Here is a 15,821-nt window from a genome sequence, read left to right on the forward strand (position 1 = left end):
TTTATGTTGTGGACATTACCGGAAAAAAATGAAGTAAATATCAACCTCATGCGAACAACGCTAGTCTTAACAGTTACGTCTCACGTGTTTGTATAACGGTACAAACATGTTTGCTGTTCTCCTCTAGTGATTTTATGCGGCGCGAGCTTATCATGCAGGAAGCGGAAGTCATTTTAATTCAATGAACAAGTTTCTTGCGTTTATCACTCATTTAGAAACCTCTCTCAGCTCGACCACATCAATGACACAAAGTAAAGCTTTAATATAGCATATAATCACTTATACAGAGAACAGAATATGCTGGTCTTACCTTCCAGACGCGGCTCTCGTGTGTCCGCTCGCATTCACGGACGCTCCGCTGTTTCCCAACTTTGTGGGAAGGACTCAGTGACGTGCTGAAATTATCCGGGGAAAGGCTTGAATCAATGCACGGACCCGGGAGGTGTAGAGGATGGGTTAAATCCTCCTATTGAGTTTAGGTCAACCACCAAAGAAGAGAAAAAAGTGCATGGAATTTCCGTTTCTTCTTCATTTTTAGTCTGATCAGTGATTTTCTTTAGGTTTTTAAGGACCGTTTTATTTTTTAAAGGAAAAGTTCTTGATTTTCTTATTTGGCTTAATATAGATGGAAGTGCCTGAATTTGCATCTGAAAAACAAGTTTTTAATGTGACCTTTTAAAACAAAACGACGTCTCTATTATAAATGAATTTAGTAAAATTTCTATTACAGTTGATATCTATCTATCCATCCATCCATCCATCCGGCATACTTGGGTTACCATCAAAATGGAATTTTTTTATGGAATATTGCAGTATATATTATAGGCTAAATGATTTATCCGTGCATATCATTATTTTATACAAATTTATGTGCTCTTGTAATCTTTAATCAAAATAATTAAAATCAAAATGTTTACTGGTCGAACAACCTGTCATTCACATGAGATCACAGCAAGAGCTAACCACAATCATCCAATCAATTCCAGATGGACAATATCAAGTCCTGTCTTGTTCGAGAAGCCGTGTCACTCGGATATACGTCACAATAGGAAAGAAAGAATATCACAACTTCCATGCCAACTTTAACAGAACAGTCCGTGCCACTATCTGATCCCATGAGGAATGTCTGGGCCTGGCTTATGGTGTTCAAATGATACATTGCAGAAAACTGTTATTAAATTAAGCGTCAGCTTCTTTTTAAATCTTAATCACCAGGAGAATCAACTTTCCAATTATAGTTTCTACACTTTTATGTATCGACGACACATGTAAACAGTGTGCACTGCGCAGATGATGAGCTCTATGAACACATCCCACACTCATCACACAAACAGGATAGATAGGCCAGTTCATCAGGGGAGGCCGTTCAATGTTTCACCCTGGCTGAATAAACAGTGCTCTGTCAGGCACAGTTGTTGGATGATAAGGGCTCAGATGGCTAAAGAGCTGGCCGTTAAAACAGCAAGCCGAGAGGGGGGAGGTGGTTGTGCTGGAGGGGCCGCTGCTGAGCATGCACCTCTGTCCCCTACCCAAAACAGGGGTAACCAGAGACCAGATTCTGACACTAACTGATACTAAGAATGTGAGACGTTTGGTGACACATTTCCTTAGCACAAGCTCTCTGAGTTGAGCACCAATGACAGCGAGACTGCTGGGCCATTAGAGACTGATTGAGTTCACTTTGGCAGGGACAGCAGAACAGTCTAGAACTTTTGTTGGCCTTCCGTGACCTGTTTGATTCATACATCAAATTAAAAGATAACATATTTGTACTGTTTTTGCCAAGAATGAAAGAAACCCTGTTGACCAAAAACATATACACGAACATAAATATATACACTTCTACACTTCACACATATACATACATACACATATGTGAAAGTATACAAAAGTATATACCAGTATATTAAGTGATAATTCACCCAAAAATTTAAATTCTGTCATCATTTACTCACCCTCATGTTGTTCCAAACCTGCATGAGTTTCTTTCTTCTGTAGGACACAAAAGAAGATATTATAATGAATGTTGGTATCCAGACAGTTGATGGTAGCCATTGACTTCCAGTCTTTTTTCCTACTATACAAATCATTGGCTACCATCAACTGTCTGGTTAGCAACATTCATTAAAATATCTTCTTTTGTGTCCAACAGAAGAAAGAAACTCACGCAGGTTTGGAACAACATGAGGGTGGGTAAATGATCCATTTAATTACAATAATAAGGAAGCAGACCTGCAGTTGAACTAAACCAACACATTTTTAATACAACTTTGGCATTATCAAATAGTCAATTTCAGAGTTTAATTGAAGTGTACTTTAATTACAAAGCATTTACATTTAGCAATGAACGTATAATTAGCACGTCAGTAGTATCAGACAAAAGGCTAATATGGATGCAAATGCTTTAACCCTCAGATTAGCCCTACTTTGCTACTTCATATGGTAATATCCTCATTAGGGGAAATTCAACAAAAGACTTAACAGAAAACAGTTAATATGTAGATTTTCTTTGTGGCTCTAAAAATCTTTCCTGCTCACCTGATTAATATTATGTATGTATATATTTTTTAGAGTCCTGTTAAGATTTACAATAAAAAACAGATGATACTGTTTTCAAATGCCCCACTTTCCAAAGATTACACAGTTCAAATATAACTGCACACATGCCAGGGCTTACAACTGGCACCTAATATACAAACACATGGTAAATCACTTAGATTGCTTGGAAGGTTGGTTTCATTTGACATTTGGAATCAGCAGCTTTGGTTACCTCAAACTACATGTAAATGCTACCGAATAAAGCGCCATCTTGTGTTTGTGGAGAGGAATGATGACACAAGAGGCCAAAGGTGGTTGACTGCAATGCAGCACAAACACACAGCTTGTCTTGGCATTACCCATGGCGTTTCCCCATGCAGCATTAGGTGAACGGCAATCACAGCCCTCTTCCCTCTGATATGTGGAATGCACAGATCTATGAATTCCAGGGAAAATTCATGACTGAAATAATCAGGCCATGGAGCTAAGCCTCCTGTGACAGGATTGTGTTGATCACATGACAGTGCGTATCAAAACAGCTTACGGTTTGTACGTCTCTAAAAGTTAAGAACCTAAAAGTGACAAGACACCAGCTGAGGTGTGCTGTGTGTGTTTAGCGTTTTGACGTTAGCGTAAGCGTCGAGGAGACTCTGAAGATCTGAGGCAGCATGTTGCTCAGCTGGTAGAACATCTCCTCTGAGATACTCTGATGGTAAAAGACAATCAGAAAGACAGATTGATGCCACATTCTTTAATAAATTGCTAAACAATGTAACTGTTAGTAAATGACTTTAGTAAAAGGCTTAGGGTCAGTATGTTTTTTGCATTAAATTGACCAAAAGTTAGACTTTCACAATGTTTCTTGAGCAGCAAATCATTAGAATGATTTCTGACGGATCATTTTACAATATTTTCAAAAAGAAAACATATTTTACATATTAATTTTTCCACAATATTACTGTTTTTACTGTATTTTGATAAATTTCAAAAACATACAAATCTTACAGACCCCATATTTTTGAATGATAGTGTACACATATATACAGTGTAAGTATACAGTGTGTTCGGCATCTAGACAACAGGGTTTAGTTTAGAGGAGTTATTTTAAAAGGTGTTAAAGAGTAAAACAGGCAGCTGTGAATGTGAAGAGTCCACTAAGCCTGTAAGCATTTGTCAACCGATGGACACTATTGTTTGAGATTACAGTTAGTATATTATGCTTTATTTATTCTACTGGCAGTAAATTTCCTGAATAGTCACTTATTAGATAAAAAAAGACACTGTTGTACTGTCAATGAGGCTAAAACTAACCTGTGGAACAAGGAACTGAACAGTCCGTGAGATTCCTCCATCCCAGGAGGCCATTTCCATCATAAAACCTAAATAAAAAAAGCAAAGAAGACTCAATTTGCATTCTTACCATTATCATATTGTTTTAAGTAGAGATAATGGAGAAAATGACTTCTTATTTGACACAGAAGATAAGTAAATATGAACAACAATACTCTACTAAATTGATTGATTATACTACTCTTATTGACCCTCAAAAGTAAACAATTAATTTTTTTTATTTGTTTGTTTTGTTATATGCTTTATCCTCTAAAGGGTTGACCTTGGAAATTACTTGAAAATGTTCTTCCCAAATAATATGTAAAGAATAATGTAATGTCTTGCAAAATATTATTAAAAAATAGTATATTAAAGAGTCCATATTATGCTCTTTTACAAAGTGTTTATTTTGTTTTTAAGGGTCTACAGGAATAGTTTTTCAAGCTTGAATGATCAAAAAACACTATTTTTCAGATATTTGATATTGTTGCAGCACCTCTCTTCCCAGTCTGTCAGTAACGCTCTGATTAGTTCCTGTCTCTATGAAGCCAATCCTTCCGAATAGCGCAATGTGCTCTGATTGGTCAGCTGGACCAGTGTGTTTGATTAGTCAACCACTTCAAATGGGTTTCAGAAATATCACACCCCTTACCATAACCAAAACATTCAACACATTACTAACACAACTCATATGCCTTCTACGGGAGTTATTTAAATGAGGAATGTTGTGACGTGTACATTCCCAGAAGAAAACTGAAGACTACAATCAAGTGCTTACTGATATAGAGAATAACTCCCTTTGGAGTGGACTTTGTGCTTTGTAACTTTGCAGACCTTTTTCATGCTCAAACAGCAACATTACACACTAAAGAAAGTTGAAAATGTAAAAAAACATAATAGAGATATTTGTTACTAGTAGGGAAAAATATCCACATTAAGGCTGGTCTTACACAACCAACTAAACGGGATGGTTATATTTTCAACTAAAGTATTTTACAAAGGATATTGATAGAATATGATAATCAATGGCAGTTTCTGCACATTCTACATTTGTGCTCTTTGCATGCCCACCTTTCACACACTTGAAGACCAGCTCAGCTCGTTTCAGACACCAAGGAATGGTCATCTCCTGTACAGAAGAGGAGGAAGAGAGGGATCAAATCAGTGACTGAGATAATATTTAACCGGGATGCAAAAGTACCAAACAACTCTTTGTAGAGAAAAACTTCCACAAAGTGAAGAACTACAACAACTTCTCATAAGGACTATTCAGATCTCAAATTAATTTCACTTTCATTTTCATGTCACACGTTTAATATTTTACTATAGATCATTTTGTGATGAGACATTTCTGTGTAACAGCAATATGAATGCAATAGTCGCACTTATCTTGTCGATTTCTACAGACATTCGACGATAAACATTATAGAAGTCCAAAGTAACAATTACATTACAGACATGTACGTCCTAAAAACGAATCCTGTCCCAAAAGGGCTTAAGACCTCAGCCTTATAAGCATCCTTGGCCTTTGGCTGGGAGAACACACAGTTCCTGTTCAGATGAAAAACATTTCCTGAACACTGAACATTCCTCAACATCGGCCTGTGGTCAGAGAGGCTGTTGTGATTGAGGCTTTCGTTTACCCAGAACTCCTCTGGTCAGTCCAGACGGCCTGATCCAAAACAGACTATTTCTAAATTAGATGACAAGTTTTGAGGTTGAGCATCCAAGTTAAAATTTAACCTAAAGTTAAAGAGTTCAATTTAATCAGGACAAAATCTCGGCACCACATTGGTTATCGTTCATTATTTAAATTATATGTCAACATTGGTTATATACTGCCTAATATTGAATATTTTATGCATATTCCTCTTTTTTACATTGTCAATTACCTTTGCTGTCACCTTATGCTCACTCACAGTTAAGTTACATCTCAAAAAAAAAATCCATTTTTAATGTTGTGATGCCTAAATTTAGTGATTGGCGCTTTGTGAAGCTTCAAAACCCTTGCAAATCATTCGTTTTGAACCAGTGATTCGCAACATGTTTCAAACGTTCAAAGTCACGTGATTTTAGTTAACGAGGCTTCGTTATGTCATAACTGTTTCGAAACATTTAGAAATTTCAATGGTTCGCTGCTAGGGGGCAATGATCTCTGTGAACACATGAACCATAGTTTTATGAATTTGTAGACATTTTTAATGACACATTTGTATAATAAGGAAGAGTTGAAGTTAAAAGTCTCTTATTGGCCTGATTAACCAAGCTCTCCATAAAACAAGCCCTACAATTTATTAAATATTATATTATACAGACACTTCATATTTAATGGTTTTAAATGATTTATTGCATTTAATAGATACATTTGCAAATGGATTGTAAAACGTGTGTTTATGCACGTTTTGGATGGGTTTTCATTGCATTTACACCGTTTTTACCAGCAGGCACCACCAGTTTCAAACTGCTTCGAAAACTTTGCAAAGCATTTCCCATCACAACCTAAATTTACTCTAGGATTCAAAATGATGATTTCTTTATTTATTTATGTGTTCATATTTTAAGTAGAATATAATTTTTTGCATAATAGGACATGGCCCTTTTCATTTTCCACACATCAATGCAAGCCAGATCACATGCTTTGGCTTGTTAATAAATTACAGTAATTAAGCGTGCACAATGAAGCAACATTTTCAAGGAAAACAAATGCATGCTGAATTATAGGAACACCAATCACAAGTGAACAGAAATGCTTTTTGCTTCTTGAGAGCAAATATATCAGATATATGTAGCGTGACGCAGGTGGTTAAAATGGAATGTTTTGTTTTGTTTGGCTGCTTGTTTGCATGTTCTAGAACTAGATGCCAATGTAAAGGGCCAAAGCCTCCAACATTCCCACAAAAACATCTTAATGATGGTAGTTGGCAGCAGAATGCTCTGGAACACACTTAGAATGTAGATTGTTATAGATTCCAGTAATAGAAAAGTTGAGGCTCAGTTGGGTTTTTGAACACCCTACGATATTTAAGTCCTCAACTACAATTTTTACAGACGTTCCAATCAAAATTGTGTCTAGCGGCTCAAAAGTTCAGGCTTTGGACACTTTTAGGAATTCAGACATGAATTGTAACAATGTAAACATAACTCATTGTTTGTAAATGTTTACAAAATAGTACAGCAATAAAAATGTTTTCTTTAATGAAGTGAAATGTCATCTATCTACTCTTACCTCAGACATGTCATGCACCAGCAGCAGTGGGATGGTGATGGTGGTGATGTCATGGGTGCAGCAGACCTTCAAGATGTTCCTCAGGCCCATGATGGCCGGGTCCCGCGCTGTGATGTTCCCCGAACGCACGTTATCATCCACACAGAGGTGGAAGACAATATGAACCTCAGACAGGTTGGAATGGCGAGAGATGTAGAATTCACCTTATGAAAAACCACAGCATGTTAGGACTAATCAAACCAAGCGCTAAAAGCATACGGAAATGTTCAAATTACCTGGGAGGATATTGGAGGAATTCCTATCTATGATCTTATTTTTGTCTTCACTTCCTCCATTTCTTGTCATCTCTATAAAACAAAATCAGATGTGTATTAGTGTAATGCATCCAAATATGTTGTGCTTCACTTTTGAGTTTGTAACTATCATAAATTTAAACAATTTTTTTCCATTCTAATCATCACACATAAAAATAATGTATAAACACAATTTACAATTTAAATAATATACAATTTTTATTTGCATGATAGTAATTGAATTTGGGAGAAAATGTGCTTAGTTTTCATATACAAAAAAAAATAAGGCAGAAAAATGTCTATAAAAAAACGCACTAAAGGCACCAAAAAAGTAAATATTTATTTCAATAATAAAAAAAAGCAGGCTGCTGTGAATTGGGTTGGGATGATGTGCTTAATTTAAATAAATAAATACATTTATGTTTAATGTAATTTCCTTTTGATTTTGGGATGAAATGTATATATGTATACAATGTATATGTATAAAAATTTCAACCCCTGTATGTATATAAAATTCCGGTCAAAAGTTTGGAATAATTTAGATGTTTTAATGTTTTTAAAATAAGTCTCTTATTGTACCAATTACCACACAATAGAATTTGAATCTCAGTGGTTTAAATTCACTGCAAATTACTTAACAAAAGTCGAAAAGCAAAAAACAAAAAAAAGATATTATCATGGTAATAAGAGTTCTCTTTCACTGTGGTAATTAAATATGCAACAGTTATTACAAACAGTTAAACTGTACCAGTGCACTCCACTTTCTGCCAAAACATTTGTGCATCTTGAAAAAAAATGTGTATCAAGTTTCATTGTAGCCTGTCATAGTCCCTGTCGAATGAAACTGAACTCTTCCTCGTGGTGGGAATGAAGTTGGATATGCGATGGTGCAATGCAGAGGTGCTGGTTTTGGACGGACACAAACACACACACACACAGTTGTTGTGTCACTCACCGGGCTGCTCTCTCTGCTTGCTGCTGCGCTGAGCTCGTGCGTACAGCACCACCTGCTGGATGATGTCCAGCTGCTCATCCAATCTGGGGAAGTGGAAGTCTGTGCACTCCTTAGACACTGTTGCAAAGTCTGAGGTCATAGGAACAATTGAAGATGTTATTATGTTAGTTGTCTTTTATTTTGACTTTTGTTTATCTTTGCAACGAAATGCTACAAATTAGATATGATACCTCTCTTGATGCCACTGTACGAGTTGACTCTGTTGTCGACCAGCAGCACCAGGCCGCAGAGCGATGTGGAGTAGAGCGAGAGGGCAGTTTGCAGTCGCCGTAACTTCACCCCACTGCTGCTGTGCCGACGGTGCTTACAAAAGTCCAGAACATCAGATCGCAGCAGACGGAGATTGTGCATGGTCTTCAGCTGAGCCCCTGAAAGACAGAAATATACGCAAAATATTTTTGTATCTGTTTATTTAAAAATAAATATTTTGATGTGCGGTTAATATTGGATATACTCTACTGTTCAAAAGTTTTGGGTCGGTAAGATTTTTTATGTTTTTGAAAGAAATTTCTTATGCTCACCAAGGCTGCATTTATTAGATAAAAAATACAGTAAAAACGTAATACTGTGAAATATTATTACAATTGAAAATAACTGCTTTTTATTCGATTTATTTCTGATGCAAAGCTGAATTTTCATTAGTCAGTGGCACATGGTCCTTCAGAAATCATTCTAATATGCTGATTTGCTGCTCAAGAAACATTTCTTATTAGTATCAATGTTGAAAACAGTTTTCAACAACCTTTTTCAGGATTCTTTGATGAATAGAAAGTGCAATAGAACAGCATTTATTTGAAATAAACATCATAAATGTCTCTATTGTCGCTTTTGATCAATTTAATGCATCCTTGCTAAATAAAAGTATTTATATTTCTTTAAAAAATAAATTACTGAATCCAAACTTTTGAACAGAAGTGTATACTGGTTCGATATCAAATATTTATGATATATGATATGTCTTCTAATGCTCACTTAGTTAACATTTTAGTTAATATTTATTAACACTAATATTTTAATAACACTGTTACATGTAATCTGTAGCTAATCTCAAAATGTATGTCCATTTTTATACTGTACTTTATAGTGTTGTGGCATCTAAAGTCTATGGAAGCTTGTTTCCACCCCAGAATAAAAAATTAAAAAAGGTAATTGCGACTTTTTATCTCAAATATGATCACAAATCTGATGTTTTTTCTTGGAACTGCGAGTTATAAAGTCAGAATTGTGAGATATAAATTCACAATTGCGAGTTATAAAGTTCGAATTGCAAGATATAAAGGACTTTTTTCTCGCAATTGCGAGTTATATACACAGAATTCTGAGATATAAACTCAATGGCGAGAAAGTTAGCTATATCTCACAACACAATTTGACTTTATAACTCTATAAAACACTTATTTAAAATTACTTTTCATTTGAATGCCATGAATTTACATTTCAATTATTAGATTACGTTCTTGCCCAGAATTTTAAAATGGGTGCATCCTTATGTAGAATGGCCCGAAAAATATTTGGTTAAATCACAACTAAAAATGCATGAATGTGCATCAATGTCATTATATTTAGATACTAAATTATCAAACATAAAGGCAAAGAATATTGCAAGCAAAACATTTCACAAAAAGAAGTTTTAAATCGAGACAAAATGCATTTGGACCCTTTCTGGTCAAACATTAATTGAACATGTCCACTACATATGATCAAAACGTTGTTAATAATGACCTTGAGAGGCAGACTGAAAACACATTGGAAGTGGGCGTAAATCCCCGCGCTGGTTTGTTGTATGTGGGTATTTTTATGTGCAGTTTTGTAGCGCCCAATGTTTCCAAGGAAACGCCATACCTAAGTGGATGGTGAAGCTCTCCTCCAGCTGTCGCTGCTCCTCGAAGAGCCGAGCCCCCGCTTCCCCTGCCTCCCCCAGCTGACCGGGCTGCACCTTGATCTCCTCGCTGAAACACAAATAACAAGCTCAACTTCTAAAGTTCCTCGCCGTCCATCAATCACAATGATAAATACAGTTGTTTTGCCGTTGGCTCAAGTGTAACACTATTCACTCATGTGCTAGACGGTGTCAATGTGTCAAAGCGGGGATGCAGTAAGAATCAGTTCGAACTGAAACCGCATCTAATGTGGTGTTAAAAACATTCACAGTCAAGTGAATGAAATGTCTAAGGCAGAATTTCCTAAATCAGAACCAGAAGAATCTCTTTGAGGATGTTACTCGCACATGGGCAGCTTTCAGTTTCTCTGTGTCTGATTTCTACTACTATTCACTTCACCACCTGACACAATCATTGATCACCTCGGCAAGGATTCATAATCTTAATGCCATCATTATCGTTACATCTTTCTCTTTCACTCACTTTATTGTGCTGTTGTTGGGGTTCTGTAGGTCCCGGTGAAGCTTCATCACCCATTCCTGGTACTCGTGTTTCTGGATGCCTGTGACATGCTTCAGTTCACTGGCCCACTTGTTCTCTAGCACCTTCCCATCACAAAAACACCAAACAGAAGAATCTGGAGTCATTCATATGTTTTGCATTATTATAGTTTGTTTCAATCTGACTGACAGTTTGGTCTTACTTGCTGTGCATCAAAGTGTTGGGCAGCCACGGTATTCACATCCTGGTCACACAAACTCTTTCCCAGCTCCTGCATGACTTTATTCATCTCAACAGCCTGTCTGTAAAGACAAATTGTAATATTTCATCTATTTCATAGTAGGAGTTTTGGACTTTTGGACATGTTTCTTATGAAGATATATATATAGCTGACAAATCGATTAATCACGATTAATCACATCAACATAAAAGTAAGTGTTATATATATATATATATATATATATATATATATATATATATATATATATATATGTGTGTGTGTATATGTATTATTATATTTATATACAATTGTACTGAGAACTGAGAATTCAGCTTTGCATCACAGGAATAAATAAATATTTTTTATAAATTTTTAAACAAATAAATATAGCCATGGCAAGCATAAGAGATTTATTTTTAAAAACAAACAAATCTAACACCACAACTTTAAATGGTAGTGCATATATTAAAAAGAAATAATAGTTTCATATGTATGTAAAAAAAAAGTCATAATAAAGAATAAAGTTGTGTCCAAATGTTGACTTGCATTTCAGTCACAGGTTTTCTGTTCAAACAATTAATATAATCATTATCTTTAAAAAAAAAAAGTACACAAATAAAGTACTCCATCTGCCCTATTATGCAATTAAACAAAACTACTTATTTTTGACTGAATATGGAGACATTCTGCATTTACGTTCAGAGCTCATTATCCAAATTGCACTCCCTGGCATTTTGCCTCATAAAACAGAATTCCATCTCGCTGCAAACTCCCACACAAACCTCTCCTGAAGTTTCTTGAGCTCCATGTCTCTCTCGCTGATGAGCTCAGAGACACTGACAAAGTAATTGTGTTCCAGGTTGAGAAGGGTCTCTGAGGCTGGAGAGTGGATCAGTTCATGATAGACACTCGCAAAATCCTCGTCCCAGCTGGGTTCTTCAGGACGGGCATGTTCCAGTGTAGTCTACACACAGAAATGATACAGAACAGACACACTTACCAGGGTGGCACAAGAGTAATCGACTTGCTGACTACTTGTTCTGTACCAACTAGTCACCTACTGGAACTACATAAATTGATTTCCCTAAATGCTTTTGATTGTTGTTGTTTTAAAGTCCCCCTGCAGTCAATAATTGTATCCATTAAAACTGATCTTAGATAATCAAAATTTGTGAAAATAATATTGTCATGCCTTAAAATAGCTTGAATGTAACTCTACACCCATGATTCATTACGTATATGCTGAGCCATGAAAATTTGTCCCTGTCTCCACTCAATCACACCAGCTCGGACTTCCTGATCCACTCGATCAACTGTAATAAATGCTACACAGTGGCGAGTGGAAATATTGGTTTAATTTAGCCATCAATGTTTATACCAAAAACTGATTCAGAAGAGTGAACTATACAGGCTCGTCAACAAAAGTCGATGTATCAGAATGGTAATGCGTGTTATGTATCGCTCTCTACAACGGTAATTGATATGATTAGCCTTTGGCTTGACTACGTTCTCAAAGAGCTAATAATGTGTTGCTAATATGTTACATAAACCATGTTCCCGTTCGCAGAGTCAGACAGCTTTGAGTCAGAAACGCTTTGAACACCATAGAACGTCAGTGGAGAAAGACATATAGTTCATCATAACATCGTAATATACATCATATACATAATTCAACCGCTATATTGCTATATTGTCTATATTGCAGTTTTAAGGAGAAAATACTCAGCTGCAATGGAGTTGACTTATGAATTTGCACATGGTTTGTCTTAAAGCATAGTAAAAACACCCCATAGACATACAAACAACATTAAAAACTCAATTTTTTTTTACCACGGGGGTCTTTAAATCTTGATGTTTTTATTAATATTTATAGTTCATATTTTTTTCTAAATAAAAGAATAGGTTGTGTAACCTATTTTTATACATTAGATGAACTTTTTCCTACATATTTTGTATATGGAGAAAGACCTGGAAGCTTAATTAACCGCTATAAATAAAACCATAAGAATCTTTTTACACAAACAACCAGGTGGTCGTTAAAAGGCCATTTGATGGGCTTGAAATAGATTGGAGAGCATCCATGTGTATTTGTGTATGGCTGCTGTAAAATGTTAATGGTTATCCTGTGTGCATAGCTGTGAGCCATCAGCGCTTCATAGAAAAGGGAGGGGGCGGATTCTGCTTTCTTTTTATAAGTTTGCTGGAGCAAGTGGAAGCAGAATTTAAACTGCAATACTTTGAAGTGCTAATGCAGATGGTCGGGCTGACCTTCTTAAATGTGGAAATAGGACAGATATTCTGTTTCAAAGGAATTATTTGTGTGGGCAGAGCCAGTGTGATTTATTGGTTTAAAAGACAAATTAGCAAATTAAAAGACGACTGATATTGAGTAATTCAATTGATTTAACTGCATTGATGCTATCGGATGAAATAATTGAGCTGAGTAATGGACCTTAATCAGCATAGCGCCATAATTAATTTTTGACTGGAATGGAAATGAGATTGTAAGGGATAGAATTACAGTGCGTTTAATGCATTGTACTGTTGTGTAAAAAACATAACAATTGTTCAGCTGGCAAAATGTCTTTCCGGAAAAAACAACAACTTTCAGTAGCTATTTTCGGTTTCAGTCCGAAATGGATTTGGAGGATCGAAATCAGTGACCGAAATAGACATTTATACTAGAGGGCAGTTGAATGCTTGAATCTGATTGGTTGATGAACGCTCTAAGCTATGCAATTATTTTCAGGGAAACGCGCGGCTAAAGTAGTTCCAGGCAGGTCTTGACCGCATTACAGTTCCATATCACTTCTCTGATTGCATGTTTTGACTGTGTTCAGTTTTTACTTAACCTGTTAGTGAAGACTTCATTAGCCTATTTATTGTATGTTTTAATAAATCTGTCATGAAAACAAGTTATTACAGTTTATTGTCGTTTAAAGGTTTATTTCACCAACAAACTTAACTAGAAAAATTCTGTTAATAAAAAACTGTAATTTAAATGTTTGTACAACTCAGTTTTAGCTAGTTGAGTGTTGATTATTACATTAATTAGATTAGTTAATTGGTTATTATTTATTTATCGGCTTCGGTTTTCGGCAAGCACAACCTGAATTTTCTGCTGGTGCATCTCTATCTATGACACTAACTTTGCAACATACACACTGTTATTAAACTTAACTGAATAAACATTTAACAGAATTGAATTGAGTAATGGCACTATTGCCTTCTGTTGAGCTGCTTATCATAACTTGATTAATAATTAATGAACTTTGCAACATTGAAACAATGATTTGAAATTGAATCATCATACTAAATTAAAGCTGAAATATAATGCCACTATTAACATCTGTAGAGCTGTTAAACAGATTAAATTGAATTCGATTCAAAATTGACCTGATTTACTAATGTGAAGCTGCTTTGAAACAACCTGTATTGTGTAAAGCATAATGTAAATAAAAGTGACTTGACATATACTTAATAAAGGGAAATTGATTTAGAATTAAAAGCTAAAGTGGTGCTGGTGTAGATGTAGAAGGAATGAAATAATACCGAAATAATTTAATTATTAGATTGAGACTGTGCTCTTACCTCAGAATAGGCCTTGGCCCATATATTTGTAAGTTTGTTGACGTCAACCTCTCCAGTAGTGAGTCTCTGCAAGGCTGCCTCTGCTTCACGGTCGTAATCCGCTAACATTTCCCTCTCTATGAAACTAACGAGTCTGTTTTTCAAGTCTAAAATCAAAGCAGAAGCGTTAGAGGGTTTACACAGTAATTCATATTCACGATTTGAAAATAATGTGTTGATAAACTGAGGATTGAATCTGATACATGCTCAAATAAATGTTAATACATTACCATTTTCTACAAAACAGGGGATTTTATGAAGCAGCATGATCCGCCCATGAAGATCACTGACATTTTCTCTGAGTGGGAACTGAAGTGGCACTTTGAGGACACAGTGATGTTTTCCTGCCTTAAACTCAAACACAAACTCCTTTTCAATTGTATTGGTTTTCCCTTTGTTTTTCCTCATCTTAGCCTGTATTCAGAAGACAGACAGACAAACAAATAATGGATTTACAGCATAGACGACAGATACAGACATAACTATTATGAATGCTGTCTAGTAGGGCAGCTCCCTAGGTTTTGAGACACAGCCATAGGTTCTGCAGAGATGGACTGAGACTGTAATATATGGATAAGCACGTCAAATAACTCTGCCGTCGTGATGTACCCAGAAATTCTCGTTAGATAAATACAGAAAATATGGATGCAAAATATCTGTTCATAACTAAGCACATTGTTTTACATCACACGAATAAATTCAGTGGTCGGAAACAAGCTCGTCCCAGAAGACTAAAAAAACACATACAAACTCAAGTATGTTTGAAAATCAAGTGTGGTTGAAATACACGGCTATTATTCGTGCATTTTTCAGTAAATTGTTCAATATTATTTGCTTGAAAGACACTTCCGGCTTACCTCCGCTTGTTACTCGGCTAGCTGTCAGCTGATCAGCTAGTGTGCAATTGGTAACAGCAGATTCTTCTCGACAGGAGGTTTGTCGAAAAGAAAAAAAATTAAACTAATCGATTATAATTATTTATTTCTCAATAATTATCATTTCTTATTTCAGACCAACATACTGGCCAAAAGTTAGCAATAAAACATAAAATATTTGAGTCCTCTCCTGCACAGTTTACAGGCAAAAATCGATTACTTAGACCTATATGCTATGAAAAATGTGAATTGCTGCATTTTTAAAAAAAAAATTTGCTGCTTATTAATCACACAAAATCTGATTATTCTTGTAG

General features: G+C 35.6%; 1 protein-coding gene across 3 annotated transcripts; it reads right to left on the minus strand.

Moving 5' to 3' along the window:
- Positions 1 to 1,803: 1,803 nt before the first annotated feature.
- ferry3 (FERRY endosomal RAB5 effector complex subunit 3) lies at positions 1,804 to 15,534 on the minus strand. 3 transcript variants are annotated; one of them, XR_013819878.1, is made up of 15 exons: positions 15,490 to 15,534; positions 14,863 to 15,046; positions 14,594 to 14,739; positions 11,785 to 11,966; positions 10,985 to 11,084; positions 10,765 to 10,886; positions 10,244 to 10,350; positions 8,572 to 8,769; positions 8,342 to 8,470; positions 7,369 to 7,440; positions 7,094 to 7,296; positions 4,939 to 4,996; positions 3,850 to 3,917; positions 2,215 to 3,244; positions 1,805 to 1,973 (listed from the first exon to the last, which is right to left on the minus strand). XR_013819878.1 is itself a non-coding variant. In XM_079859457.1 (14 exons), exons 2-14 carry the CDS (start codon positions 15,038 to 15,040, stop codon positions 3,152 to 3,154), a joined length of 1,656 nt encoding a protein of 551 aa, XP_079715583.1. In that variant the 5' UTR covers positions 15,041 to 15,046; positions 15,490 to 15,534; the 3' UTR covers positions 1,804 to 3,151. The 3 variants fall into 3 exon arrangements, 2 of the variants coding, with proteins under 2 accessions (XP_079715583.1, XP_079715584.1); XM_079859457.1 differs by having other exon boundaries at positions 1,804 to 3,244; XM_079859458.1 differs by lacking the exon at positions 15,490 to 15,534 and adding an exon at positions 15,380 to 15,487 and having other exon boundaries at positions 1,804 to 3,244.
- Between the last annotated feature and the right edge of the window lie 287 nt (positions 15,535 to 15,821).

The sequence above is a fragment of the Squalius cephalus genome (assembly GCF_949319135.1).
Source record: "Squalius cephalus genome assembly, chromosome: 23".
NCBI lineage: Eukaryota > Metazoa > Chordata > Actinopteri > Cypriniformes > Leuciscidae > Squalius > Squalius cephalus.